Genomic DNA, 26,783 nt, shown 5'->3' with positions numbered 1-26,783 from the left:
CAGCTTTTGTTATAGGCCAATCAGGCTGGTAACTGGTACCGCAGATGAATAAGTCATGGGCCTTGTTCTAGCATTCAGTGCCTAAATAGTATATGATAGATGGAGATTCATGGATGATTGGAGGCTTCATATAGAGGATGGCATTTTTGAGTTTAGCTTCTGTCACTTTTGTTACTGGTGGCAAGTGTTTCTTAGTGGTCAGACAGGGATTGAGAGAACATTTGGATTTTCCTAGGAGTTTACTAGTCACCCTTGAAAATATAGTTGCAGTAATTTTATGGGGGCAGAAAGTAAAGTACAAGAGGTTAACAGGCAAGTGGGTCTTTGGAAAATGGAGGCAGTGGATCACTTATTCTCAATATTTGTCACTGAATGGAAGGATAGACATAGATGATTTTGTGTGTACATTTTTGTTAAGGTAGGAGAGACCTACTGCCTAAAGTTAGAAGGGAAGCAGGTAATTGCAAGGGGATGATTAAAGATTCTAGACAGAGTTGGAATGTATGTGGGTGTAAGTTGCTTAAAAGCTAGATGGAATGGTATTAAGAGGTGAAAGTGTATCTTTGGAAAAAAGTCATGCTTCCTCTTATGAGAACAGCTAGAAGAAAAAGGACAGAAGCAAAGAAAGATACATGCTTCTAAAAAGATGACTGGTGAGTTTCAACTGGAAAACCTCAGAAGAGTAAGTAAGAGGCAGAATTCTCCTTGGGTGAGATTGGGGAAGTTAGGATTGAAGGCTTGAGGAGATAGCCTAGAAGCAAAGGGAAATGAATTTAAACACTTTCTAAGCGAAAGCAAGGACCGCATTGAAGGTACAGATTGGTATTAACCTTGTATTAATACTGTGCCAGGCATATAACAAATATTATAAATAAGCAGAAATGTTAATTGAATTGGACTGAGGTCTGGAGGTCACATTACATTGGTGTTGTTAATAGAGTATGGTGGGCTGAGTGAATTGAAAATGGTCACAAGGTTATTGAAGCATTAGAGGTTATTAGCAAAAGAATCGGAGGAGGTCTGGAGAAGCTTAATAGTCATGGGAGAGTTTGAATGACTCTTGGGAAATCAGAAGTGAGATGACAGGTATGAGAGGAAAAGCTGCATTTATTGAGTGCTTTCTTTATTTTAGAAACTTTGAATGTATTTCTAAACTGTGTACATTTCTAAACCGTTCAACAACCCTGTGAGTTAGGTGGTAATAATCAACCTGGGTCTCAATTTTTAGTGTATTTCAAACTTTGGAAAATTGTGCATTTAAATCAATTTCCTGTTTTTAACATTAATTGAAATTTGTTTGGTTTTATAATATATATTTATACTTAATTTGGTTAGGAGTATGATTGATGTTCAGGACTACTTGAAATAGACAACTTGACCTGACTCATTAGCAACTAGGAAACTTACAATCTATTTTCAGTATCAGCCCAAAATTAGTTATCCTCAATCATCTTTTACCAAGAGTAGAGCTGAGATTATGTTTTAAAGATTTCCCTTTCTGTGAGATGCAAAGCAAGACTAAATTAAGTGTGAATGCCAACAAAGTAAGTAATTGAATTTAGTAAATCGCTATCTGCAGAGGGAGATGTTAATATAAACATTAAATGAGTGCTATTTACATTACTGGTTTTCAGGTCTTTTAAAGCAAGGAGTCCTTTTTTTTTTAAGATTTTATTTTTAAGTAATCTCTACACCCAATGTGGGGCCCGGACTTATAACCCTGAGATCAAGACTTGCATGCTCTACTAACTGAGTCAGCCAGGCACCCCTGAATCCTTTGTTTTTTTGAAAATACTACTCGAAAGCTCAATCTGTAAGATATATAGAAGCTGAATATTCAGGAAGAAACCTTTTATTGGTGAGGAAATGGGGGAAGGTGAGGCCTAAAGCCCTCTCTTCCTTTCAGTGGCTAAAGATTACCCAGTGCTCCAAGGAGCACAGATTGAAAATTGTTTACACAGTGCGCTGTGTGGGTTATTTTACAGTAGTTCTGTGAGATCAATACTATTACAGTCCCCATTTTAAATGAAGAAACTGAGCTTCAAATGATTAAATGATTTGCCTAAGATTCCATAGCTAGGAAGTGATAAAGCCAGGATTCCAATCTTTTACTAGTCTTACTTTCAGAGCCCGTAGTTTTAACTACTGTGTTATAATACAGGGCCCTTTGTAGAATCACTTCTCAATGAAAGTAGGATTTTGGGGAGGATAACTGGGAATTAAACTTTAAATTGGATCACTGAGGCATTTTTTTGTGGTAAAATATACATAAGATATACTATTTTAATTATTTTTTTAAAGAATTTATTTATTTGAGAGAGAGTGAGCGCAAGAGAGAGCACAAGCAGGGGAGGAGGGGGCAGAAGGAGAAACAGGCTCCCCACTGAGCAAGGAGCCCAATGATGCGATGATGCAGGGCTTGATCCCAGGACTCTGGGATCATGACCTGAGCTGAAGGCAGACGCTTAACCGACTGAGCCACCCACGTGCCCCTATTTTAACTATTTTTAAGTGGACAGTTCAGTGGGAGCTTCTTAAAGCATAAAAATGATATATTATTGCTTAGAATGCTTTTGAATCTCAGCCTTTGGAGTAACTATTAAGGATCAAGGAGGTTTTTTTTGTTTTGTTTTTTTTTTAGATTTTTTATTTATTTATTTGAGAGAGAGAATGAGAGAGAGAGAGCATGAGAGGGGGGAGGGTCAGAGGGAGAAGCAGACTCCCTGCCGAGCAGGGAGCCCGATGCGGGACTCGATCCTGTGACTCCAGGATCATGACCTGAGCCGAAGGCAGTTGCTTAACCAACTGAGCCACCCAGGCGCCCAAGGATCAAGGAGTTTTGATTTGTTTTGTGTTACATTATTGTATTTTTTAAAATATTTTATTTATTTGATAGAGAGTGAGACAGAGAGCACAGATGGAGGGGGAGGGGTGGCGGAAGAGGGAGAAGCAGACTCCCCACTGAGCAGGGAGCCCAATGTGGGGCTCAATTCCCAGGACCCTGGGATCATGACCTAAGCCAAAGGCAGATACTTAACTGACTGAGCCATCCGGGTGCCCCGACATTATTGAATTCTTGAAAGCATTTGAGTATTTACTATGTGCCAGGAATTGTACTAGTAGATACTAGGGATACAGAGATGAATAAGACCAATCTCTGCACTCATGTTTAGTAGAGAAGACAGATTTAGTAAGTTCGATCTACTGAAGTAGACATTATAGGTGTACTACCAGACCAAGAATGATAATACGGTATGTAAGGTGTGAGACACAAAAAATGAGTGCCTACCAGTTTGAGGAGTGTGTGTGTGTACATGTACATGCACGCTACCTAGAGATAGTAGTACTTGAGTTTAATCTCAAAGACATTACTTTATCAAATGGAGGAAGTGGGAGGTGGGGGGCAGTGTTGTAGGCTTAGAGAACCTCTTGTACATATTAATGGAGATGTGAGAGTGTTTGAATTTAGGCAACATTTCAACATGGTTGAGCATGGATTACCTATGGGAGAATAGAAGCAAAAAGGGTAGAGGGGCATTGATATTTAGGAAGGGAATAAAATGAGCAAGAATATATGTTGAGAGGGCAAAGACAAATTTAGGCATATGATGATACCACTGATTTGTATAAACATTTTTTAAATGAGTTGGAAACGTACAATTAGATATAACAGGCTTGGTCTTAGTTGGGTTCTAATTTTTGCTAGTACTCATGTTATATGTTAAGGTCATATTAGCCTAAAACATTTAAAAATGAGAATATTCCTACAACTTAATGATTGTCCTTCATATAATTTTTTAAAGGAATTTTAGATATAGAACGTTATGATTGATGTCTTCAAGAGGAGGAAAAATCATGGTCTTTTTTTAATTAAAAGGTATTTTAAAAATTTAATTTCAGATAAGGACAGGAAATGATGACATTTTAGAGAGGGTGGTCAGGAATGGCCTCATTGAGAAAGTTACTTTTGAGAAAAGAACTGAATGAAATGAGGGAAGAGTGTACATAGCAAATACAAAGGCCTTGAGAAAGGAACATATCTGGCTTTTATTTTTTAATTAAAAATATTAAATTTATTTTTTTTAATGTATTATATGTACAATTTAGTGACATTAATTCCACTCACAATATTGTGCAACCATCACTACTATCTTCTCTTTTTTCCCTCTCCCCAGCCTCTGGTAGTATGTAATCTTTTTATCTCTATAAATTTGCCTAATCTAGGTATTTCATGTAAGTGGAATCATACAATATTTTCCCTTTTGTGTCTACTTATTATACTTGGCGTAATGTTTTCAAGGTTCATTCACACTGTAGCATATATCAGAACTTTACCCCTTTTCACAGTTGGATCACATTCCATTTTAGGTATCTAAAGATTTTGTTCGTCTGTTGATGGACACTTGGATTGTTTTTGAACTTTTGGCTATTGTGGATAATGCTACTATGAACATTTGCATATAAATATTTGAGTCCCTGTTTTTAATTCTTTTGGGTATAGAGTATGTAGGAGTAGAATTGCTGGGTTATGTGGTAATTCTGTGTTTAACTTTTTGTGGAACCACTGCACTTCTCCATAGTGGCTGTGCCATTTTACATTGCTAACAGCGATGTATGAGATTGCCAATTTTTCCACATCCTTTCAAATGCTTGTTATTTTTCATTTGAAAAATAATATTCTTAGTAGTTGTGAAATGATATCTCATTGTGATTTTGGTTTGCATTGTCCTAATGACTGCTGTTGAGTATCTCTGTTTATTGGCCATTCCTGTATCTTTTTGGATAAATGTATATTGAAGTCCTTTGTCCATTTTTATTTAAGTTGGGTTGTTTATCTTTATAGTAGTGAGTTTGTAGGAGTTCTTTATAAATTCTGGATATTAAACTTTTACCAGATACATGATTTGCATATATTTTGTCCCATTCTGCGGGTTACTTTTTACTCTGTTGATAGTATTCTTTGGTGCACAAGTTTTTAATTTTTATGAAGCCCAATTCATCTGTCTTTTTTTTCTTTTGTTACCCTTTTTTTTTTTTTTTTGGTGTTAAGAATTTAAGAAACCATTGCCAGTCCAAAATCATGAAGATTTTTTTTTTTAATTTTTTTATTGTTATGTTAATCCCCATACATTACATCATTAGTTTTAGATATAGTGTTCCATGATTCATTGTTTGTGCATAACACCCAGTGCTCCATGCAGAACATGCCCTCCTCAATACCCATCACCAGGCTAACCCATCCTCCCACCCCCTCCCCTCTAGAACCCTCAGTTTGTTTTTCAGAGTCCATCGTCTCTCATGGTTCTTCTCCCCCTCTGATTTCCCCCCCTTCATTCTTCCCCTCCTGCTACATTCTTCTTCTTCTTTTTTTCTTTCTTAACATATATTGCATTATTTGTTTCAGAGGTACAGACCTGAGATTCAACAGTCTTGCACAATTCACAGCGCTTACCAGAACACATACCCTCCCCGGTGTCCATCACCCAGTCACCCCATCCCTCCCACCCCACCCCCCACTCCAGCAACCCTCAGTTTGTTTCCTGAGATTAAGAATTCCTCATATCAGTGAGGTCATATGATACATGTCTTTCTCTGTTTGACTTATTTCGCTCAGCATAATACCCTCCAGTTCCATCCACGTCGTTGCAAATGGCAAGATCTCATTCCTTTTGATGGCTGCATAATATTCCATTGTATATATATATACCACATCTTCTTTATCCATTCATCTGTCGATGGACATCTTGGCTCTTTCCAGTTTGGCTATTGTGGACATTGCTGCTATAAACATCGGGGTGCACGTACCCTTTCGGGTCCCTACTTTTGTATCTTTGGGGTAAATACCCAGGAGTGCAATTGCTGGATCATATGGTAGCTCTATTTTCAACTTTTTGAGGAACCTCCATACTGTTTTCCAGAGTGGCTGCACCAGCTTGCATTCCCACCAACAGTGTAGGAGGGTTCCCCTTTCTCCGCATCCCCGCCAACATCTGTCATTTCCTGACTTGTTAATGTTAGCCATTCTGACTGGTGTGAGGTGGTATCTCATTGAGGTTTTGATTTGGATTTCCCTGATGCCGAGCGATATTGAACACTTTTTCATGTGTCTGTTGGCCGTTTGGATGTCTTCTTTGGAAAAATGTCTGTTCATGTCTTCTGCCCATTTCTTGATTGGATTCTTTGTTCTTTTGGTGTTGAGTTTGATGAGTTCTTTATAGATTTTGGATACTAGCCCTTTATCTGATATGTCATTTGCAAATATCTTCTCCCATTCTGTCAGTTGTCTTTTGGTTTTGTTGACTATTTCCTTTGCTTTGCAAAAGCTTTTTATCTTGATGAAGTCCCAAGAGTTCATTTTTGCCCTTGCTTCCCTTGCCTTTGGCGATGTTTCTAGGAAGAAGTTGCTGCGGCTGAGGTCGAAGAGGTTGCTGCCTGTGTTCTCCTTTAGGATTTTGATGGACTCCTGTCTCACATTGAGGTCTTTCAACCATTTGGAGTCTATTTTTGTGTGTGGTGTAAGGAAATGGTCCAGTTTCATTCTTCTGCATGTGGCTGTCCAATTTTCCCAACACCATTTGTTGAAGAGACTGTCTTTTTTCCATTGGACATTCTTTCCTGCTTTGTCAAAGATGAGTTGACCATATAGTTGAGGGTCCATTTCTGGGCTCTCTATTCTGTTCCATTGATCTATGTGTCTGTTTTTGTGCCAGTACCATACTGTCTTGATGATGACAGCTTTGTAGTAGAGCTGGAAGTCCGGAATTGTGATGCCGCCAGCTTTGCTTTTCTTTTTCAACATTCCTCTGGCTATGCGGGATCTTTTCTGGTTCCATACAAATTTTAGGATTATTTGTTCCATTTCTTTGAAGAAAGTGGATGGTATTTTGATGGGGATTGCATTGAATGTGTAGATTGCTCTAGGTAGGATTGACATCTTCACAATATTTGTTCTTCCAATCCATGAGCATGGAACGTTTTTCCATTTCTTTGTGTCTTCCTCAATTTCTTTCATGAGTATTTTATAGTTTTCTGAGTACAGATCCTTTGCCTCTTTGGTTAGATGTATTCCTAGGTATCTTATGGTTTTGGGTGCAATTGTAAATGGGATCGACTCCTTAATTTCTCTTTCTTCTGACTTGTTGTTGGTGTATAGGAATGCCACTGACTTCTGTGCATTGATTTTATATCCTGCCACTTGACTGAATTCCTGTATGAGTTCTAGCAGTTTTGGGGTGGAGTCTTTGGGATTTTCCACATAAAGTATCATATCATCTGCAAAGAGTGAGAGTTTGACTTCTTCTTTGCCAATTTGGATGCCTTTGATTTCTTTTTGTTGTCTGATTGCTGTGGCTAGGACTTCCAATACTATGTTGAATAGCAGTGGTGATAGTGGACATCCCTGCCGCGTTCCTGACCTTAGGGGGAAAGCTCTCAGTTTTTCCCCATTGAGAATGATATTCGCTGTAGGTTTTTCATAGATGGCTTTTATGATATTGAGGTATGTACCCTCTATCCCTATACTCTGAAGAGTTTTGATCAAGAAAGGATGCTGTACTTTGTCAGATGCTTTTTCTGCATCTATTGAGAGGATCATATGATTCTTCTTCTTTCTTTTGTTAATGTATTGTATCACGTTGATTGATTTGCGGATGTTGAACCAACCTTGCAGCCCAGGGATAAATCCGACTTGGTCGTGGTGAATAATCTTTTTAATGTACTGTTGGATCCTATTGGCTAGTATTTTGGTGAGAATTTTTGCATCCATGTTCATCAGGGATATTGGTCTGTAATTCTCCTTTTTGATGGGGTCTTTGTCTGGTTTTGGGATCAAGGTAATGCTGGCCTCATAAAATGAGTTTGGAGGTTTTCCTTCCATTTCTATTTTTTGGAACAGTTTCAGAAGGATAGGTATTAATTCTTCTTGAAATGTTTGGTAGAATTCCCCTGGGAAGGCATCTGGCCCTGGGCTTTTGTGTTTTGGGAGATTTTTGATGACTGCTTCTATTTCCTTAGTGGTTATAGGTCTGTTCAGGTGTTCTATTTCTTCCTGGTTCAGTTTTGGTAGTTGATACATCTCTAGGAATGCATCCATTACTTCCAGGTTATCTAATTTGCTGGCATAGAGTTGCTCATAATATGTTCTTATAATTGTTTGTATTTCTTTGGTGTTGGTTGTGATTTCTCCTCTTTCATTCATGATTTTGTTGATTTGGGTCATTTCTCTTTTCTTTTTGATAAGTCTGGCCAGGGGCTTATCAATCTTGTTAATTCTTTCAAAGAACCAGCTCCTAGTTTCGTTGATCTGTTCTACTGTTCTTTTGGTTTCTATTTCATTGATTTCTGCTCTGATCTTTATTATTTCTCTTCTCCTGCTGGGTTTAGGCTTGATTTGCTGTTCTTTCTCCAGCTCCTTTAGGTGTAGGGTTACGTTGTGTACTTGAGACCTTTCTTGTTTCTTGAGAAAGGCTTGTATTGCTATATACTTTCCTCTTAGGACTGCCTTTGCTGTATCCCAAAGATTTTGAATAGTTGTGTTTTCATTTTCATTGGTTTCCATGAATTTTTTTAATTCTTCTTTAATTTCCTGGTTGACCCATTCATTCTTCAGTAGGATGCTCTTTAGCCTCCATGTATTTGAGTTCTTTCCGACTTTCCTCTTGTGATTGAGTTCTAGTTTCAAAGCATTGTGGTCTGAAAATATGCAGGGGATGATCCCAATCATCTGGTACCAGTTGAGACCTGATTTATGACCTAGGATGTGATCTATTCTGGAGAATGTTCCATGGGCACTAGAGAAGAATGTGTATTCCGTTGCTTTGGGATGGAATGTTCTGAATATGTCTGTGAAGTCCATTTGGTCCAGTGTGTCATTTAAAGTCTTTATTTCCTTGTTGATCTTTTGCTTAGACGATCTGTCCATTTCAGTGAGGGGGGTTTAAAGTCCCCCACTATTATTGTATTGTTGATGTGTTTCTTTGCTTTTGTTATTAATTGCCTTATATAATTGGCTGCTCCCATGTTAGGGGCATAGATATTTACAATTGTTAGATCTTCTTGTTGGATAGACCCTTTAAGTAGGATATAGTGTCCTTCCTCATCTCTTATTACAGTCTTTGGTTTAAAATCTAATTTGTCTGATATAAGGATTGCCACCCCAGCTTTCTTCTGGTGTCCATTAGCATGGTAAATGGTTTTCCACCCCCTCACTTTCAATCTGGGGGTGTCTTTGGGTCTAAAATGAGTCTCTTGCAGACAGCATATCGATGGGTCTTGTTTTTTAATCCAATCTGATAGCCTGTGTCTTTTGATTGGGGCATTTAGCCCATTTACATTCAGGGTAACTATTGAAAGATAGGAGTTCAGTGCCATTGTATTGCCTGTAAAGTGACTGTTACTGTATATTGTTTGTGTTCCTTTCTGGTCTATGTTGCTTTTAGGCTCTCTCTTTGCTTAGAGGACCCCTTTCAAGATCTCTTGTAGGGCTGGTTTCGTGTTTGCAAATTCCTTTAGTTTTTGTTTGTCCTGGAAGCTTTTTATCTCTCCTTCAATTTTCAATGACAGCCTAGCTGGATATAGTATTCTTGGCTGCATATTTTTCTCATTTAGTGCTCTGAATATGTCCTGCCAGTCCTTTCTGGCCTGCCAGGTCTCTGTGGATAAGTCTGTTGCCAATGTAATGTTTCTACCATTGTAGGTTACATATCTCTTCTCCCGAGCTGCTTTCAGGATTTTCTCTTTGTCTCTGAGACTCGTAAGTTTTACTATTAGATGTCGGGGTGTTGACCTATTTTTATTGATTTTGAGAGGGGTTCTCTGTGCTTCCTGGATTTTGATGCCTGTTTCCTTCCCCAAATTAGGGAAGTTCTCTGCTATAATTTGCTCCATTATACCTTCTGCCCCTCTCTCTCTTTCTTCTTCTTCTGGGATCCCAATTATTCTAATGTTGTTTCGTCTTATGGTATCGTTTATCTCTCGAATTCTGCCCTCGTGATCCAGTAGTTGTTTATCTCTCTTTTTCTCAGCTTCTTTATTTTCCATCATTTGGTCTTCTATCTCACTGATTCTTTCTTCTGCCTCATTTATCCTAGTAGTTAGCGCCCCCATATTTGATTGCACCTCATTAATAGCCTTTTTGATTTCGACGTGGTTAGATTTTAGTTCTTTTTTTTCTCCAGAAAGGGTTTCTCTAATAACTTCCATGCTTTTTTCAAGCCCAGCTAGTATCTTTAAAGTGATGATTCTGAACTCTAGATCTGACATCGTACTAATGTCCGTATTGAGTAGGTCCCTGGCAGTCGGTACTACCTCTTGTTCTTTTTGTTGAGGTGATTTTTTCCGTCTTGTCATTTTGTGCAGAGGAGAATAGATTAATGAGAGAACAAAATGCTAGCAGGGTAACAACGTCCCCAGAAAATATACTCTAAACAAATCAGAAAAGACCTGAAGCAGTGGGAAAAGAAAGGGAAAGAGAGAAAAAAGAAAAAGAAAGAAAAAAAGAAAAAAGAAAAAGATAAACATAAAGATAAAAACAAACAAAAGCAGAACAAAACAAAACAAAAACAGAATGTGATCAAATATGATCAGGCTGGTTTATAGATCAGTGCCACACACTAGATTTTGGGTGTATTTTGGTCTGTTAAAAGAAAGTCCCTCCCAAAATTTTAAAGAAAGAAAAACTTATATATGTACAAAAATAAGGGTTGATATGATGAAGGGATGGAATATGACTGTAAAGATGGAAATTATAAAAAATTTTAAAAAAGGATTTGATAAGTTGTTTGAAAAAAGAAAGAAGAGGATTAAAAAAAAAAAAGAAAGAAAAAAGGGAGAGAATGTGATCAGGCCCGGGAGTAGAAAAAAACCATACACTAGAGATTTAGAGTATATTTTGATCTGTTAGAAGAAACTATCTCAAGATTTTAAAGAGAGAACAACTTATATATATATGCCAAAAATACGGGTAACTACTATGAAGGGATAGAATATGACTTCAAAAATGAAAAATAAAAATGTTTTTTTTTAAAAAAGGGATTGATAAGATGTTGGTTGAAAAAGGGAAAAAGAAAAATTCAAAAAAAAAGAAAAAAAGACAGTTAAAAAAAATAATTAACTTTGAAAGACTAAAGAATCATGGTAAAAAAGCCATGAATTCTATGTGCAGTATTCCCCTAGCGCTGGAGTTCTGCCGTTCTCATTGATGGGTAAACTTGGTCTTGGCTGGCTGTTCTCGCTGATCTTCTGGGGGAGGGGCCTGTTGCCATGGTTCCCAAATGTCTTTGCCGGAGGCAAAATTGCCCCGCCCTTGCCGGTCCAGGCTAAGTAATCTGCTTGGGTTTGCTCTCGGGAGCTTTTGTTCCCTGCCAGCTTTCCGTACAGCTTTGGAGGCAGAGAGTGAAAATGGCGGCCTCCCAGTCTCCGCCCCGGAGGAGCCGAGAACTCGGGGTCCTGCTCCTCAGCGAGCCCCCAGAGAAAAGCAGTCAGTCACTCCCGTCTCCCCGGTCTCCGGCCACACTCCGTGCTCACCCGGCCTGTGACCGCGCCTTTCTATCTGGCTCCCGACCCCGGGTGGAGTCTCCAAACCCAGCAGATCCCCGCGGTGCGCTCCCGCACCTCTCCTCCCGGGGGAAGAAGGTGAGTCTCCCCGGATCTGCCGCTTGTTGGGTCCCTGCTGGAGGAGCAGTGGCCCGACTGTGCCGCGGATCACGGTTTATAGCAGCCCCGAGCTGAGAGCCCGCGCCTGGGCTCCGTCTCTGCAGCCGGCTTCCCTGCTCCGATACCTGGGAGCTCTGCTGCACTCAGGCACCCCTGGTCTTTCTGTGACCCCGAGGGTCCTGAGACCACACTGTCCCACGAGGGTTCCACCCCCCACTTCGCCACCAGAGTGACGTCCCTCAGCGGAGTAGACTTCTAAAAGTTCCGATTTTGTGCTCCGTGGCTCTATCACTTGCCAGAAGCGGCCGACAGAGGCCCCTCCCCCGCCGTCTATCCTCCCGAATAACGCCTCGGATTCACTTCCCCACATGTCCTACCTTCCAGAAAGTGGTCACTTTTCTGTTCAGAGAGTTGTTGCTATTCTTTTCTTCGATCTCCTGTTGAGTTTGTAGGTGTTCAGAATGGTTTGATCCCTATGCAGCTGAATTCCTGAGAGGAGAGGAAATCCAGGTCTCCTACTCCTCCGCCATCTTGCTCCGCCTCCCTTCCAAAATCATGAAGATTTGCCCCTATGTTTTCTTCTAATAGTGTTATAGTTTTAGCTCTTAAATTTAGATCTTTGATTTATTTCCGTTGATTTTTTTTTTAATGGTATAAAGTAAGAGTTCAGCTTTTTTCTTTTGCAGGTGGCTATCTAGTTTTCCCAACATCAGTTGTAGAAGAGACTGTTTTTTCCCCATTGAATGTTCTTGGCACCCTTGTCAAAAATCAATTGACCATGTGAGGGTTTATTTTTGGGCTTTCTATTCAATTGGTCTGTATGTCTGTCCTTATGCCAATAACACATTGTTTTGATTACTGTAGTTTTGTAGTAAGTTTTGAAAGTGGGAAGTGTGGGTCTTCTAACTTCGTTCTTTTTCAAGATTGTTTTGGTTATTCTGGGTCCCTTGGAATTCCATATGAATTTTAGGATGAGTTTTTCTATATATGCAAAAAATCATTGATTTTGATAGGAAATGCATTGAGTGTGTAGACTGGTTTGGGCAGTATTTTTGTCTTAACAATATTAAGTCTTTCAATCCATGTACACAGGATGTCTTTCCATTGATTTAGATCTACTTTAATTCCTTTCAGCACTGTTTTGTCTTCAAAACGATATGCAGTCTTCAGTGTACACATCTTACATGTCCTTCATTAAATTTATTCCTAAATTTTTATTTTTTTAATGCTATCGTAAATGGAATTGTTTTTAATTTCCTTTCCAGAACGTTGATTGCTGTCTTACAGAAATACAACTGATCTTTCTGCATAGATTTGTATCCTAGAATTTTGCTGAATTTGTTTATTAGCTCTAGCAGTTTGTTTACATGCGTGTGTGTATGTGTGTGTGTTATTTACAGTTTTCTACCTATAAGATCATGTTATCTGTGAAAAAGATAATTGTACTTCTTCCATTCTATTTTAGATGCCTTTTATTGTCCTTTCTTGCCTATTTTCTCTGGCTGGATCTTTCGTTCTGTATTGGATAGAAGTGGTGAAAGTGGGCTTCCTTGTCTTGTTCCTGATCTTGGGGCAAATTCTCTTTTTTAATTCTCTATCATTGAGTTTGATATTAGCTCTAAGTTGTTCATACATGGCCTTTATCATGTTGAGGAAATTCCTTTCTATTCCTATTTTATTCAGTATTTTAATCATGAAAGGGTGTTGGAAGGGTGTTAGATTTTGTCAAATGCTTTTTTTGTATCAATTGATATGATGATGATGTGCTTTTACCTTTATTTTATTAATGCAGTGTATTACAAAGTATCTTAATTACCTTTACATGCCTAGGATAATTCCTACTTGTTCCTATAATATACTGTATCTGTACGTATATGTATATGTGTAATATGCTGCTGGATTTGGTCTGCTAGTATTTTGTTGACAATTTCTGCATCTGTATTCATAAGAGGTATTAGTCTTTAGTGTCTTGTTCTGTTTTTTGGTTTTGGGTTGTAATGTCTTTGGCTTCATTATCAGGGTAATGTTAGCTTCACAAAATGAGTTAGAGAGTACTTCTGACTTTTCACTTTTGTGGAAGAATTTGAGAGGAATTGGTGTCAATTCTTTAAATATTTGGTAGAATTCACCATTAAAACCATCTGGTCCTGGGCTTTTCTTTGTTGGGAGGTTTTTGATTACAGATTCAATCTTACTTGTTTTAGGTCTATTTAGATTTTCTACTTCTTTTCTAATCAATTTGGGTAGCTTATGTGACGTACAATTTTTCCATTTCATCTAGGTTTATCCAATTTGTTGGTGTACAGTTGTTCATATTATTCTTATAATACTATTCTTCTATAAAAAGGACTTAACTATTCTTACATAAAAAGGGCTTATATAGTCCTTATATAGACTTGTAAAGTCTATATTGTAAAGTAAAAGTCTATATTAATATTCTCTTTTGATTCTATTTTTAGTAATTTGGATCTTCTCTCTTAGCCAGTCTAGTTAAAGATCTGTGAATTTTGTTGATCTTTTCAGAAAACTAATGTTAAATTTCATTGATTTTCCTTTATTGTCTTTCTCTTCTTTATTTCATTTATCTCCGCTCTAATCTTCATTATTTCTTTCTCCTTCCTTTGGACTTAGTTTGCTCATTTCCTTAAAGTGTACAGTTAGGTTATCAATTAGATATTTTTAATGTAGTTGTTTACAAGTATGTTTCTCTTAGAGCATTGTTTTTGCATTATCTCATAAGTTTTGCTATGTTGTGTTTTCAATTTTATTCATCTGAGGGAATTTTGTAGTATCTCTTTTTATTTTTTAGATAGGATTTTTCACATTTCAATAAGCTGGAAATATTTTGCTTGTAGCTTTGAAAAGAGAAGCTGTAGGGGAGACCTAAGTCTTCAAGAATTTGAAGGTTGTCATAATTAGGTTTATTTTAAACAATCTCTAAATAGATGCCTAGGAAGGCGGGAGGAAAATTGAACTTCTAAAAAACTTTTTAACAGGTATTCAAATATGGTTTGAATACCTTAACAGGAGTTGTTCTAGAAGTTCATAGACCTTTTTTTTTCTTTTTTTTTTTTTAACAAAGAAATGGTGAATTCGAATTTGCCAGCTTTTTATTTTGCGAAGTAAAGATATTCTTTAAAATGACAGATATCTCCTATCATTATCATTTTAGTCTTTAAAAAATGTTTCTGGGTACAACTTAAGTGTTTTGGTCACTGTCATTGAGAGAGTTGCTATTTGCTATCTTAAAATAACTTCAAATGTTAATAGCTGCCAGTGATTATAATTTTACCACAGTAAAAATGTTAGTCAAGTGTTACACCAGAGAAGAAATTTTAAACAGTGAAATAGCTTCCTATTTCCTCTAGGATAAAGTCCAGAATTATTAACATGGCTAATTTAAAGCCCCTTGGATATCTGACCTCTGCCTGCCTCGACATCTCTGGCTAGTAGTATGCTCTGGCCACACTACACTATTGAGTAGTTCCTGAAATGCTATGTCCTCCCTCACCTCTGGGCATTTCTTGTAGTGTTCTCACTGTGCTCTTACCAGTTTTAGGAATAATGCAAGAGAGTGCGGGGATTGTAAAAAACTTGTTTCCTATCCTAATAGGGATTACGGCTTCCTTTTTTAGTACTTTATAATTCCCCTTTGAGGCAGACAGGACTGTAGTTAATAGTTTGTGTTGCTATTTTCGTTTTTTGGGTTTTTTTCCAGATGAAAACAAGTAGTATGTGATCTTCTCAAAGTCCTAAGCTAGGAGGTAGAAGAGCCAGAACTCAGGTCTATGTTTTGTTTTGTCTTGTTTTTATGTAAGTATCTTGTTCTTTCTAATTCCTATGTAGTCATTGACTGATTTAGCAAAAATTTATTATGTGCCTACTATGCTAGGATACAAAGATGACAGCAGTGTTCCTTTTCTCCAAGGGTATACAGCCTAGTGGAGAGAAAAGAAAAATATAATACATTATTATAATGGAGTGTTATTTGATGCACAGGTTACAAGACAGACAGTTGAGTCAGAAGAGGCTTTCTATAGGAGGTGAATCTGAAGCTGAATTTTCCCCAAATATAAATTTGAAATAGCTATGGGTAGCTCATAAACAAAGTAAAAATTAATGTAGCACAAATTTAATACTGTACAGAAATGCTGAAGGGATGACTAATAGAAAACTGTAGGTAGGGCCCAATGCTGCTCGTATTAAATGAGATGAAACTCTTTATGTGTAGAGCTTACTGGGAAGCCTAATTCATTTAGTAGAAATATACTGAGGGATTTATTTGGAGAATATAGAGATGTCTTGGAGAAAAAGCAACTATTAGACATTCAGGAAGTCAGTTTACCACTGAAATAAGTTTATATATATATATATATATATAATATATATATATATATATAAATCCTGTTTGGGAACATATTCAGTGGTTTTATTTTTACTCTGAAGGCCCAGTTCAAATGTCACCCTATCTCTATGCCTTTACCCATCTTTTCCAGAAATAATTAATTGCAATCTAATATAACATTATGCTGTGTATGCATCTCTGCTAAGGCATACATCTCTACTTGTTTACCTGTTTTCTTCCTCTCTGGATTATGAACTTTGGGAAGGCAGGGATTCTGTTCTATTGATGTACAATCCTCATGTCATTGGCATCAATAAATGTAGAAATGAAGATCGAGAAGTAATTTTATTTTGATTCTAAATACTTGTCTCAACCTTAAAAGATATAAATATATAAAATATAAGATATAAAAATATAAAAGATATAAAATATTTTATTTTACTGTACTGGATTGATAAGGTCCCTATAGCAGTGCTCCCGCTTACATTTCTGCCTTTACTTTCTACTTTTCTCCGTTTCCATGCCCACTGCAGTAGTCATCCCCTTCCCTAAATATGTACTTCCTCCCTTGCTGCCATTTCTCTATTCCTGAAGTCTTTGGCCTTCCCTTCCAATTCTTTTAGAAGACTCCCTCAAATGCAAACTGTTCCAAGAAGCTTTTCCTGAATAACTTGCCAAGTATGTTCTCTTCTCTTTATAAATTATAGGTGAGCTTGTACCTCTCTTAGGCCACAATTACCATATTTTATTCAATATATAATGTGCTTTTCTTGTGCATTACCCCGTCTCCTCGATTTAGATTCTGACCTTCCTGAGCGCAGAGACTTTTGTAGTTGCTTTGCATGCAAAGTTTCTTTGGATGTAATGGACAGTCCATAAGTATTTGCTTAATGAAATAGCAAGTTAAAATTAGATTGATGTGGGGCGCCTAAGTGGCTCAGTCGTTAAGCGTCTGCCTTCGGCTCGGGTCATGATCCCAGGGTCCTGGGATCGAGCCCCGCATTGGGCTCCCTGCTCTGCGGGAGGCCTGCTTCTCCCTCTCCCTCTGCCTGATGCTTGTGTTCCCTGTTTCACTGTGTCTCTCTCTGTCAAATAAATAAATAAAATCTTTAAAAAAAAAAAAAAGATTGATGTGATATTTTCATAAAGTTAGAAAATGGTACCTTAACAGAATGAATTACAACAATAGATCTTTAAGTGGAACTTACATGAGCATTGTGTCAATTGTAGAATAAACCGTTCAAATCAGAAAACATGACTTTATGAGATTTTATGGACATTTTTTCATAGTTCGCCTTTAGTCTCTATTTTTATTTTTATTTAAAGATTTTATTTATTTATTTGAGAGAGAGGGAGAACACAGGGAGTGGGAGAGGGAGAAGCAGACGCCCCGCTGTGCAGGGAGCCCGATGTGGGACTCGATCCCAGGACCCTGAGATCATGACCTGAGCTGAAGGCAGACACTTAACCAACTGAGCCAACCAGGCGCCCAGTCTCTATTTTTATAACTAAAGTCAACTACTTACAAATATCTTGTCACATACAGAATGTGTATCTTCTTAGTATAGTGTTGGTATCTATATTCATTTTCTTAATCATTAGATGTTCCTCTTATGTACTTACTTTTAGCAAAGCACAGTAACATGTATTGATAATGTTCTGTTTACATGTCCAAATTCCCCTTCAGAGATCAGTGATTACTCATCACCCAAGTACCTGGAAGTTCTTTATCAATAAATGTTTATTGGATGAGAAAATAGCAAAATTCTTTTCTTAATTAAAATTTTTACTTCTTCCATATATTAGGTAAGCCTCAGGTTACATAAATGTAGAAAACATTCTGCTTTAGCACAATCTACCGTCATGTACAAAAATTCAACAACTATACCAGTTCTTTCCTGTATAAACTATTACTGCTCTGATACAACATATATTTATTTCCAGAGCAGACTCCTAAAAATTCTTTAACTGTTTTTTTTAAGAATAAATGTATAAGCACATAGTAAATCTGTATAAATCCACAATGTTTTATATTTATGTTTAAGTTCACTGTTAATCGCAATAAGTAAAAATATATGAATTAATGTCATATCCTTCCAATAATTTACTTTCAGCATTCATTTGAGCAGTAGATTTTTATAGTTGTGGGTTCTGAACTCTTGAAGTGATACATTCTAATTATTCAAGAAAGTAATCATTCTAAGATGTGTATTTTTTCCACTTTAATATCTCTGAAATTGGGGGGGTGCCTGAGTGGCTCAGTCAGTTAAACATCTGACTCTTGGATTCAGCTCAGATTGTGATGTCAGGGTTGTGAGACTGAGCCCTGCGTTAGGCTCCACACTCAGTGTGGAGTTTGTTTGATTCTCTCCCTCTCTTTCTGCCTCTCCCTCCACGCGCTCTCTCTCCCTCTCAAATAAATAAATAAATCTTAAAAAAAAAAATCTCAAAGTGGGGTGTGTCTCAGTACCTATCTGCCAGATGGGGGTCATGGAGTACTTATCTGTGCGTACACACACTTGGTCATAGTTATTTATATTGCCATCACCAGTTGGGCTATGTACATTAGTACTACACATGTTCGTTATTTAAAATGTCTCTTTTTTTTTTTTTAAGTAGGCTTCACACCCAGCACAGAGCCCAACACAGGGCTCAAACTCACAACCGTGAGATCAACCTGAGCCAAAATCAAGAGTTGGGCACTGAACCAACTTGAGCCACCCAGGTGCCCCTAAAATGTCTTTTAAAAAATACACTATTTTTCATGATCCCAGGGTCCTGGGATCGAGTCCCACATCGGGCTCCCTGCTCTGCGGGGAGCCTGCTTCTCCCTCTCCCACTCCCCTTGCTTGTGTTGTCTCTCTCTGTCAAATAAATAAATAAAATCTTTAAAAAAAAAAAAAATACACTATTTTTCAGTATTTAACCAAAATGTTATTGATTATGCAGAGAGGCACGGAAACAGAGTAGCAGAGCATAAATTTAGTATTAGTGAAGCAAATATTTGTTGTTGAAGAAATGACAGCAATTCACATTTACTTACAGAGCAACAATCAAGTATTTTATGGACCAAGCAGAGTATCTCAAGGCAGAAGAAATTATCAAATCCTTTGAAATAAGACTAAGTCTAAAAACTTTTGAAATGGTATAGTGCCATAGTTTAACTGGCAGCACTTTTTTTTACGTTATATCAACTAATGATGTACCTCATATTTGATGACATATTGGATTTGGTAACTTTCACTGTATTTCTTTTTTTGTGTGTTCCTCTTGATAAATAATCATACAACCATATAAAAGCATAAGACATTGCTTTCCTGATTAATAAATTAGGTGTACATAAATGTTCCCAAGTCTGGAGTCTGAAGCAGAAACTAAAATACGTTCCAGAGAAGTGATTTAATCTACCTTCTATTTTGCTAATGGCCTTGTTCAGTTCAGACCACATAGCCTTTCATCTGCTCTGTCTCACAAGTATAAAATCTGGAAAAAGAACTTTTTCTGTATTTTAATTCTTCTAAAATCATATATTTGTCAAAGGACTTTGGTACATACCATTGTGATTGATGATAAGTCAGTTTCCAGTTAAAATTAACATAGACTTTGGTAGTTTTTCTCAGAATTTTTCAAAAGCATTTCTACATTAAAATAATGAGCATTTTGTTTAGGAAATTTCTATTTCCTAATGTGGACCTCCCAAAATGGAAGTTCTGGAAAAATTTCTTAGGCCTTTGCTAATGTTTAATTAATATGTAGAGCAGTGGGAAACTCCATTTGTGGTTCTCTAGGCAAGACAGTAGGGCAGAACCATAAATTACCTTTGTTAAAAGTGTTTGGAATGATACAGGCCTGGAACAAAATTAGCTAGCCATTTCATATTAACAAGTAACCTATTAGATCCTTTCCACACATAAATATCATGTATGTGTGTGTATATATACATATATTCATGTAAATGTTAATCATTTTTTCTCTTCAGACTATCATAAGACTAATTCATTGCTTAGCTCAAGCTATTGTTTATTTTTGCCTCCGCTTGATTGTCAAGACTGTCATTTATTTATACAGTTTAGTAAATAAGCAATATTTATATTTCAAATGATTTAGTGAAGGCAGGAGGGAGACTTAGGGACAGAGTAACGAATATGACCATTAACAGGAAGGTCCTTGCTTTTGTTACTTGAATATCTAAATCAGTTGGCTGTTAGGAAGGCTGATCTTCCATGTAGATGAGCAACAGAACCATGGTAACAGTATGTGGGAACATCCCAAACGTATCACCTGTCTGCATTGTCTGTCAGCTGACCAGACGGCTAACTCGTCTCATTTGGCCCGGTTTAACATGATCTCATGCAATTGTTACTGTTGTTCTTTCTTTAAAAGCTTTTATTTATTTATTTATGTATTTATTTATGTATTTATTTAAGAGAGAGAGTGAGCGGGAGGGAGAGGGAGAGAGCATCTGAAGCAGACTCCACACTAAGTGCAGAGCCCGACATTGGGCTCCATCGCACAACTGCGAGATCACGACCTGAGCTGAAACCAAGAGTCGGAGGCCCAACCGACTGAGCCACCAGGCGCCCCATACAGTTGTTCTTCTTGATGTATTTCCACATATACTGTATGAAACAGTAAGATTTATCTGCTCGAGAGGTCTAGAGCAAAATATCACAACGCACTTACTACTCTGAGAAGATTTGATGTCAGCTATCTTAACAAGACGTTACTTCAAAGTGTAATACGTATATATTTTAAACATGACAGAGCTGCTGGGGAATGATGGTCATTTCATGGTATAGGCGAGAGTCTGACATACCATACTCAAGTTTACATTCTGTCCTCAAAATATATGAACTTCAAGTGGCGCCTGGGTGGCTCAGTTGGCTGAGCATCCGACTCTTAATCTTGGCTCACGTCTTGATCTCACTGTTGTGAGTTTGAGCCCTATGTTGGGCTCTGGGCTAAGTATGGAGCCTACTTAAAAAAAATACATGTGGGGCGCCTGGGTGGCTCAGTTGGTTGAGCGACTGCCTTCGGCTCGGGTCATGATCCTGGAGTCCCGGGATCGAGTCCCGCATCGGGCTCCCTGCTCAGCAGGGAGTCTGCTTCTCCCTCTGACCCTCCTCCCTCTCATGCTCTCTGTCTCTCATTCTCTCTCTCGCAAATAAATAAAATCTTAAAAAAAAAAAAAAATACATGTGTGTATATATGTGTGTATACGTGTATGTATGTATATATGTGTGTATACATATATATATGAACTTGAAAATGAGGTAATATGCATTATTACTTTGAAATGCATACAGTCACGTCCCAAGCACCAGCATTTTTTTCCTTGTAGGGAATATTAATGAGCTTTTTGCAATTTTTTAATCATTCTACCAAAAAATACTGTACCCTGGGGCACCTGGGTGGCTCAGTTGGTTGAACGACTGCCTTCGGCTCAGGTCATGATCCTGGAGTCCCAGGATCGAGTCCCACATCGGGCTCCCTGCTCAGCAGGGAGTCTGCTTCTCCCCCTGACCCTTCCCCCCTCTCATGCTCTCTCTCTAGCTCATTCTCTCTCTCAAATAAATAAATAAAATCTTTGAAAAAAAAAAATACTGTACCCTGAGATTGTATGTTTTTTAAGTCATATATAAGCTTTGTAGAACTTTAATGAATACTCATCATTAAACTTTAATTGTTTTTCTTATTTTCCTAGGATTCTGACACTTCATGACATGTCATTATCTAGAGCAATAATGAACATTGACCTGTTTCGGATTAGTTGATGACCTTTGGCAATGATCCGATAATATCCACTACACAGAAGCTGAATATACTTCATTTGGAGTGAATAGCCCAGATTGTCACTGGATTTTTCAAGATGACAGATCCAATGATGGACTTTTTTGATGATGCCAATCTTTTTGGTGAGACCTTAGAAGGTTTGTCAGATGATGCATTTGTACAGCCAGGACCTGTTTCACTAGTTGATGAATTGAACTTGGGTGCAGAATTTGAACCTTTGCACATAGACTCACTGAACCATGTTCAAGGTACTCCAACACATCAGAAGATAACTGATTATGAGCAGTTAAATCAGTTTGATTCAATGAAATTTCACCAAGTCAATCAGCCTTTTGGTAGCCCAGCTGAACACGTGTTATCTCCACACTCTCAGTTTAATTGTTCTCCGATCCACCCCCAAAACCAGCCCAATGGTTTGTTTCCAGATGTAGCAGATGGCAGTCCAATGTGGGGCCATCAGACAGCTACCAGCATTTCCAATCAAAATGGGTCTCCTTTTCACCAACAAGGACATTCTCACTCTATGCATCAAAATAAAAGCTTTGTGGTACACCATGACTTTGCCTTATTTCAGGCCAGTGAACAACAAACACAGTGCACTTCACTACGCTCACAACAAAACAGAAATAATCTTAACCCAGGTCAGAATTCCCTCAGCCAGTCTAAAAATTTTATGGATGTTAATGTTTCTGGTCCACACAGAGTCAGTGTTAACCACCCATCACAAATCCCTAATGCATCTACGTCGCAACAGCCTCTTTCAATGCAGCAATTTTCCCAAACGTCAAATCCTTCAGTTCACTTCCTCAAGTGTAGCAATCATCAAGAAGGGAATTTCAATGGACCTTCTCCAAATATGACTTCTTGTTCTGTCAGTAATTCACAGCAGTTTTCATCACATTATTCCTTTTCCAGTAATCACATCTCACCAAACAGTCTTCTGCAGGCCTCTGCAGTGCTTGCACCTAATCATACAAATCAGACTTTATCTGATTTTACCGGAAGTAACTCCTTTTCACCTCATAGGGGAATCAAGCAAGAATCCACTCAGCATATGCTAAATCCCAATACATCGTTGAATTCAAATAATTTCCAAATGTTGCATTCATCACATCCTCAGGGTAATTATAGCAATTCAAAATTATCTCCTGTACACATGAACTTCCCAGATCCTGTTGACTCAGGAACTCAAATGGGCCATTTCAATGATCACGTAGAAACTAATGGCTTTTCATCTTTAGAAGAGAATTTACTTCATCAAGTGGAGTCTCAGACTGAGCCATTCACAGGACTTGACCCAGAAGACCTCCTCCAGGAAGGTCTCCTTCCCCAATTTGATGAGGCAGCATTTGGACAAGATCATTCAAGTCATGTTTTAGATCATGACCTTGAACGGCAGTTTACTTCACATCTTGTAACCCGGCCTTCGGATATGGCTCCAACACAGATGCATAGTCAGGCTCGGAGTTGGCACTCTTCACTTTCCAATCATCAGCATTTGCATGACAGAAATCGCCTATATTTACAGCGACAGGTATGTGGCTCTTTTATTTTGGTGATTTGGGATAGAATGGGCTTTCTTTTTTTTTTTTTTAGTTAATTTTATGTGAGACATATCCAGGATTTCTCAAACTTAGGCATATTTTGACATAGTTTTTATTGCTTTAACAGTCTTATATTTGAAAGTGATTTATTGATGTGCTCAAAGCAATATATTAACTTCTATATTTAGAAAATTATAAGGTTTTAAGGCCTTTTTTGTAACTTTCAATTATAATTGCCTTTAACAGAATGATTTATTATCAAAAATAAAAACTTGACCATAATTAAAAGGTAAACAATAGACTGGGAACATTTTATCACAAATATAATGAACATAGTGTTAATATTCCTATAAAAAACCCATACAAATTGATAAGCAAACTTTTAGGCCTTCACTTGATAACTAAATAAAGCATACGAGCTGGAATTCACAAAAGGGTAAGTTGAGTTAGTAAAGAGAATATTCAGAATAATGTGCAACTTTAATAATTCCATTTGCAGCATGGTTTTATTTTTATGTATTAGAAAAAAATTTCTGTTAACGTTAATGCTTAATGCTGGCAAATTTATACTGACATTGGAAATTATATAGGTTTGTTATTTGATACAAATATTTTGGAAAACAGTCTGATGGTAAATTTGAATATAAAAATACTTTATTACAGTAACCCAAGCATAGCAAAAGTAATATACCCGAAGATCTTTATCTTACACTGTCTGCACAGCACAACTGGAAGCACCATAGTTTATTGTCCTGGCATATTAGATGGACTATTATAGGCATTAAAAAGTTTGAAGACTAACACTGACAGTATGTTAGTGATGGGGGGAAGCATAACTCAAGATTAAGATCACAGTAAAGTGGTTAAGAGTACAGGCTCAGGCACCAAACTACCTGGGTTAGAATCTTGGCTACTGTTACTTGTGAGCTGTGTGACTTTTAGCTAGTTAGAGAATTTCATTCTGTCTCATTTGCCTCATCTTTTAAATGTGGACTACTAACAGGATCTACTTAATAGGGCTTTGATAAGGATTAAAAGGGTGATAATATGTGAAAGCACTGGGAACTGTGCCTGGCATACAGTAAGCACCTAATTAATGTTTTTATAATTATACTTTTTTCACAGCAGTGTGAAAATACGCATACAGAAAAAAAATACTGAGAGGAGATTGTTTTAGGGTAGTGCAATTATACTTTGTTTTCTATAGTTATTGTCATGTTACTATGTTATTTCTATAAGAAAAATGTATTTAATGTAATATTTCATCATTTGTCTGAAATCTTGTTCAATTAAGGATTCCTAAAATGCTTGGTTTTAGCACGGTTACCAGTGAGATCTGGTAGACAGTGTAATATATCTACTTGAAGTTAAACATTTAGGGACCATTTATTCATCTCAAAGCCTTGAAATGTTTGAAGAAGATAAAATCTTTATCTTTTCCTTTGGCTTGATTTTATTTCTGCTTCAAATGGTATTTTCAATACATTTTTTGAAATGTCTAGATAGATTTTAAGATATTTAAAAGGCACTCTTAAACCTCCCTCCTCTTCTGTGGCCTGAGTAGAATATTATGATTTTGCTCCCTCTACTGGAAGAGGATAAAGCATCTTCTTTAGAAGGACCTGGGAAAAACCTCTACTGCTTGAACCTAGGATCATCTATCCACTCAATATGTAGATTTCTGACTGGTTGAGACTAGTCATTTTGTGTAGCATATACTTGAAGGTGTGAAGCCCGAAATTTATTTACTTTATACTTTTATTTTTCTAGGGCCTTGTCATCATTTTAGTTTTTTAATTCATGTTTTCCTGAACATGTTCTACTGGCTTTAAAAGAAGTTATAGATTTGGCAGGAATAAAGGGTAATTATAAATAACTAAAGTAGTTCCCAGTGCTAGAATGTAGATGGTATTATCTGAGAGAAATTTTTTTCAGACACATCCTAAGCAACCTTTCATAAATCATCTTACTCTACTGATAAGTTCATAAGGCTTTATTTAAACGTACTTACCTTTTTGTTTCAGAGTTTTGTTTTGCTAACTTCTTGTTCTTTATGTTAGATGTTCAAAAACAGATAAAGAGCAGTTGGTTTAGGATACTTTTTTGACTTACTGAAAAGCTATTCTCAAGTTTCCTATTATTTCTTAGTGTTAAGAATGATATTTGGGAGTTGTTGATTGTGGAGGTGAAAAGGAGGGATGGATTTGGTAGAGAAGGTCGAGGATTATTATGATTGAGTTTTATGGATTGTATATAGGTTTTATATGTACTGAATTATAGGTCACATATTCTAAATATGTGAAATTCGAATGATTTAATATGTGTAATATATCACAAATTTTGACAGAGCTTTACAAGTTTTTTGCCTATGTAATTTTTGGCATATTCTGGATGGTTATGGTTATTACATAGCAAAAATGTTATATTAATAAGGAGTTTTTCTTACATTATTATGGTCTTTCCCCAGATTCTATAGAAATAAATTTTTTTTCTTTTAGGTTTTTTTTTTTTTAACTGTCTGTCTGAATTGCAGTAATTTCATTTCAGACTAAATTAGCATTGCTAAATATGTATAGACGTTAAGAGATTAAAAATAACAAAGTGGCATAATTTTTGGTGTATCAAAATCAAAAAAAATGAGATACATTTTATTATAGCCAAAACAAGATATTCTTTAACCTAATGTGTGAAAATTCACAATAACACTCTATTCAGAGTTCTGGAAAGCTTCAGTGAGAATGTTGGATAACATTCTTTATTCTTTACTTAGAAGTAAAGAATACTTCTAAGCCTTGCTTTTTCTTATTTCCCAACTGAGGTGGGGTGGTTGTGGATATAATTTCAAATGTCTTGAAGTAAGTACTCCTAAGTCTGTGTCAGTCATTAAAAACAGTGAATATTGCTGATAACATTTCTTCTATAATGGACTCTAGAATTTTACCACTAAAGAAGAAAAAAGAAGAAAGGTAAGAAGCTATAGCAAGTGTTCCTAAATCTAAGTGCTCACTAAATATAGTACAGAAAATACTAGCCTTATTTTCATATGTAATTTTTAGAGCAAAGGAATTTTGAGAAAAAAAAAACACTATAAGCTTTTCATTGCTCCCTTGTGACGAACACTTTCTGCTATTTTGTAACACAAAATCTTGCATTTTTGTCTTACTCATGAAGTAGAAATGACATAGAGCATTATGGATCTCTCAATGTTTATCAATTCAACTTAATGTAAAATTTCAATAGCAGAGAAAAATATGTGGAATAGCTGACATAGCAATCAAAATAGAAAATGGAATTTTAGGATATACATAATAACACAGCTCTTTGTTGGCTTTGTACTCTGATGAATTCATTACTTTCTTTAGTATCTTGAATTTTTATTTCATTTTCTTCCTGAAGATAGGGAACTTATATTACTTATACGCTTTTAAAGAAAGTAGAGAAAGACTTGA

General features: G+C 36.9%; 1 protein-coding gene across 9 annotated transcripts in view; it reads left to right on the top strand.

The window, feature by feature from the left end:
- The window catches only part of CHD9 (chromodomain helicase DNA binding protein 9), a 217,931-nt gene that overhangs the window by 58,396 nt on the left and 132,752 nt on the right, over positions 1-26,783 (top strand). For 8 of the 9 annotated variants that reach the window (XM_078062741.1, XM_078062744.1, XM_078062743.1 and 5 more), the window contains exon 2: positions 21,702-23,324. In XM_078062741.1, the coding sequence (XP_077918867.1) occupies positions 21,867-23,324 (1,458 nt within the window). In that variant the 5' untranslated portion in view covers positions 21,702-21,866. The remainder of the gene's footprint in view (positions 1-21,701; positions 23,325-26,783) is intronic. The other variant, XM_078062748.1, reaches the window with a different exon arrangement.

The sequence above is a fragment of the Halichoerus grypus genome, chromosome 15 (genome assembly GCF_964656455.1).
Source record: "Halichoerus grypus chromosome 15, mHalGry1.hap1.1, whole genome shotgun sequence".
Lineage (NCBI taxonomy): Eukaryota > Metazoa > Chordata > Mammalia > Carnivora > Phocidae > Halichoerus > Halichoerus grypus.
This window is presented reverse-complemented; position numbering and strand designations above follow the sequence as displayed.